This window comes from Rhinolophus sinicus, linkage group LG16 (genome assembly GCF_036562045.2).
Source record: "Rhinolophus sinicus isolate RSC01 linkage group LG16, ASM3656204v1, whole genome shotgun sequence".
NCBI classification, from domain to species: domain Eukaryota; kingdom Metazoa; phylum Chordata; class Mammalia; order Chiroptera; family Rhinolophidae; genus Rhinolophus; species Rhinolophus sinicus.
In genome coordinates, this window is record NC_133765.1 from 38,042,568 (window position 1) to 38,045,986 (window position 3,419).

Here is a 3,419-nt window from a genome sequence, read left to right on the forward strand (position 1 = left end):
CTCCTCGGCTTTGTTGGGGGCGGGGGTCACTATTATACAAGCCTGGCCCCCACTCGCCCGGGATGCAGGGGAGACCTAGGCGCCCCAGGAGGCGTCCCGCCCCTCCCCCTCCCCGCCTTCTTAGCGGAGACCTCGCTTGAGCGGCCCTAAAATCTGGATTCCCAGAGCCCCTCCCCCCGGCCCTTAGCTCTTCTCTTTGAAATTTCAAAGGAAACCCCTCCCCGGAGCCGGAGCCCCGAGCGCAGGCCTGGTGACTCCCAGCCTCGGGACGACGCGGGCAGGTTTACAAGCTAAAGGGCCACTTTATGGCCAAGACTATAAAACGCAAATCCCACATCGCTTTGAAAGCGCCCTCTGCCCGGGACCCACCATAAAAACCAAGGAAGATGCGCCCCCAGCCCCCTGCCGCGGACACCCCACCCCCTTCTCCAGCCAGTCTACGAACTTCCAGTAACCTCGGCGCCCTTGGGGTTCTCCGGCGGGTAGAGAGAGGCACAGGGTGCCGGGGACAATCCCGGGGTTTCCCTGGAAAGGGGGCGCAGGCGAGAGGCAGCGAGAGCAAAGTTGGAGGCCGGCAGAGAGAGGGCGAATGAGCCGCGGGCAGGACAGACGGAGGCGCCAGGCGGGGTGTCCCGGCCGGGCGGCGACACGGACGGGTCAACGCTGCGCCCCGCGGGGCCGAGAGCCCGCGGCGGGGCGCGGGAGCTGGCGGCCCCGCTTTCTCATGCAAAGCAGCGATGGAGGCGGGGCGCCCGCCCGGGGGCGGGGCCTGTCACACTCGGCTTTTCCCCCTTTGCCTTTTTGCGAGTGTTCTCATCCCGGGACACAAACCTCGAAACAGCTGCGGGCTGGGCCCGGCCGAGGCCGGCGGGGAGGGAGGAGCCGCGGCGCGCTGGCCCGGCCACCGTGCGCCCGCGCCGCCCGCCCCCTCCGGACGCGCCACCCGGGCGCTCCCAGAAGAGGCCAAAGTTTGCCGGCAGAGAGTCGCAGCCCGAGCCGGCCGCCGCGCCGAGGGCTCCGGGGCTCCCCTCGCTTCCCGGTATTGTTCGCCAACTTTGCTCCTCTCCCACCTCCGCCGAGGCCGGGCGCGGAGAGCAGGGCCAGGCTGGGCGGGCATGGGCGGGGGCCCGAGCAGGGACGCGGAGCCGGGGCCCGCAGCCCGAGCCCGGGAGCCGCGGCTCTGAGGGGAGCGGACCTCCCCGCGAGGGCGCCTCACTCGCCACCATGCAGCGCCCGGGCCCCCGCCTGTGGCTGGTCCTGCAGGTGATGGGGTCGTGCGCCGCCATCAGCTCCATGGACATGGAGCGTCCGGGCGACGGCAAGTGCCAGCCCATCGAGATCCCGATGTGCAAGGACATCGGCTACAACACGACCCGGATGCCCAACCTGATGGGCCACGAGAACCAGCGCGAGGCCGCCATCCAGCTGCACGAGTTCGCGCCGCTGGTGGAGTACGGCTGCCACGGCCACCTCCGCTTCTTCCTCTGCTCGCTGTACGCGCCCATGTGCACCGAGCAGGTCTCCACCCCCATCCCCGCCTGCCGGGTCATGTGCGAGCAGGCCCGGCTCAAGTGCTCCCCGATCATGGAGCAGTTCAATTTCAAGTGGCCCGACTCGCTGGACTGCAGCAAACTCCCCAACAAGAACGACCCCAACTACCTGTGCATGGAGGCGCCCAACAACGGCTCGGACGAGCCGGCCCGCGGCTCCGGCATTTTCCCGCCGCTCTTCCGGCCGCAGCGGCCCCCGGGCGCGCAGGACCACCCGCTGAAGGATGGGGGCCCGGGGCGCGCCGGCTGCGCCAACCCGGGCAAGTTCCACCACGTGGAGAAGAGCGCGTCGTGCGCGCCGCTGTGTACGCCCGGCGTGGACGTGTACTGGAGCCGCGACGACAAGCGCTTCGCGGTGGTCTGGCTGGCGGTGTGGTCCGTGCTCTGCTTCTTCTCCAGCGCCTTCACCGTCCTCACCTTCCTCATCGACCCCGACCGCTTCCGCTACCCCGAGCGCCCCATCATTTTCCTCTCCATGTGCTACTGCGTGTCCTCGCTGGGCTACATCATCCGCCTGTTCGCCGGCGCCGAGAGCATCGCCTGCGACCGGGACAGCGGGCAGCTGTACGTCATCCAGGAGGGCCTGGAGAGCACCGGCTGCACGCTCGTCTTCCTGGTCCTCTACTACTTCGGCATGGCCAGCTCGCTCTGGTGGGTGATTCTCACGCTCACCTGGTTCCTGGCTGCGGGCAAGAAGTGGGGCCACGAGGCCATCGAGGCCAACAGCAGCTACTTCCACCTGGCGGCCTGGGCCATCCCCGCCGTGAAGACCATCCTGATCCTGGTCATGCGCAGGGTGGCGGGGGACGAGCTCACCGGCGTCTGCTACGTGGGCAGCATGGACGTGACCGCGCTCACCGGCTTCGTGCTCATCCCGCTGGCCTGTTACCTCATCCTCGGCACTTCCTTTATCCTCTCGGGCTTCGTGGCCCTTTTCCACATCCGGAGGGTGATGAAGACAGGCGGGGAGAACACGGACAAACTGGAGAAGCTCATGGTGAGAATCGGGGTGTTCTCCGTGCTGTACACCGTGCCCGCCACCTGCGTGATCGCCTGCTACTTTTACGAGCGCCTCAACATGGACCAGTGGAAGCTGCTGGCCACGCAGCACAAGTGCAGAATGAACAACCAGACCAAGAGCCTGGACTGCGTCATGGCCACGTCCATCCCTGCCGTGGAGATCTTCCTGCTGAAGCTTTTCATGCTGCTGGTGGTGGGTATCACCAGTGGCATGTGGATCTGGACCAACAAGACGCTGCAGTCCTGGCAGAGTGTGTGCAGCCGCCGCTTCAAGAAAAAGAGCAGGAGAAAACCGGCCAGCGTGCTCACCCACAGTGGGATTTACAAAAAAGCCCAGCATCCCCCCAAAACTTACCTGGGCAAATATGAAATCTCTGCCCAGCCTCCCACCTGTGTGTGATCCGGCTGGGAGGGAGCGGCCAGGGCAGGAAACTTTCCCAGAGAGGATACAGTGACAGTCAGAGCCAAACACGGTGCTTTTCTTGGTTGGTTGGTTTTTTTTTTAAATAAAAGGAAAACAAATAAAAAGTTTTTACCCTGAAGTTCAGGATGCTGTGATACACTGAAAGTTTAAAAAAAAAAATGTACTGAAAGGTTTTTGTTTTGTTTTTGTTTTCTTTTCAGGGAATGAGAGCTCTGGGGTTAAGTAGCCTCCTGTGTAACTAATTTGTGGTAATGTAGTTGATTCAGCCCCAGAAGAAAACGTTTGTTTAGAACCTTCCGTAAATATACATCTGTGTGTGTGTGTGTGTGTGTGTGTGTGTGTGTGTGTGTGTTTGAATTGGCTTTGCTATCCATTTACAAATCAGAAGAGATAACTTCTTTGCAAATTAAAGGGCCTCTGCTGGG

At 63.3% G+C, this 3,419-nt stretch overlaps 1 protein-coding gene across 1 annotated transcript; it reads left to right on the top strand.

The window, feature by feature from the left end:
* Window positions 1-737: 737 nt before the first annotated feature.
* Window positions 738-3,167, top strand: FZD10 (frizzled class receptor 10). Its single transcript, XM_019748741.2, has one exon. It carries the CDS (start codon window positions 1,225-1,227, stop codon window positions 2,968-2,970), a length of 1,746 nt encoding a protein of 581 aa, XP_019604300.2. The 5' UTR covers window positions 738-1,224; the 3' UTR covers window positions 2,971-3,167.
* The last annotated feature ends 252 nt before the right edge of the window (window positions 3,168-3,419 follow it).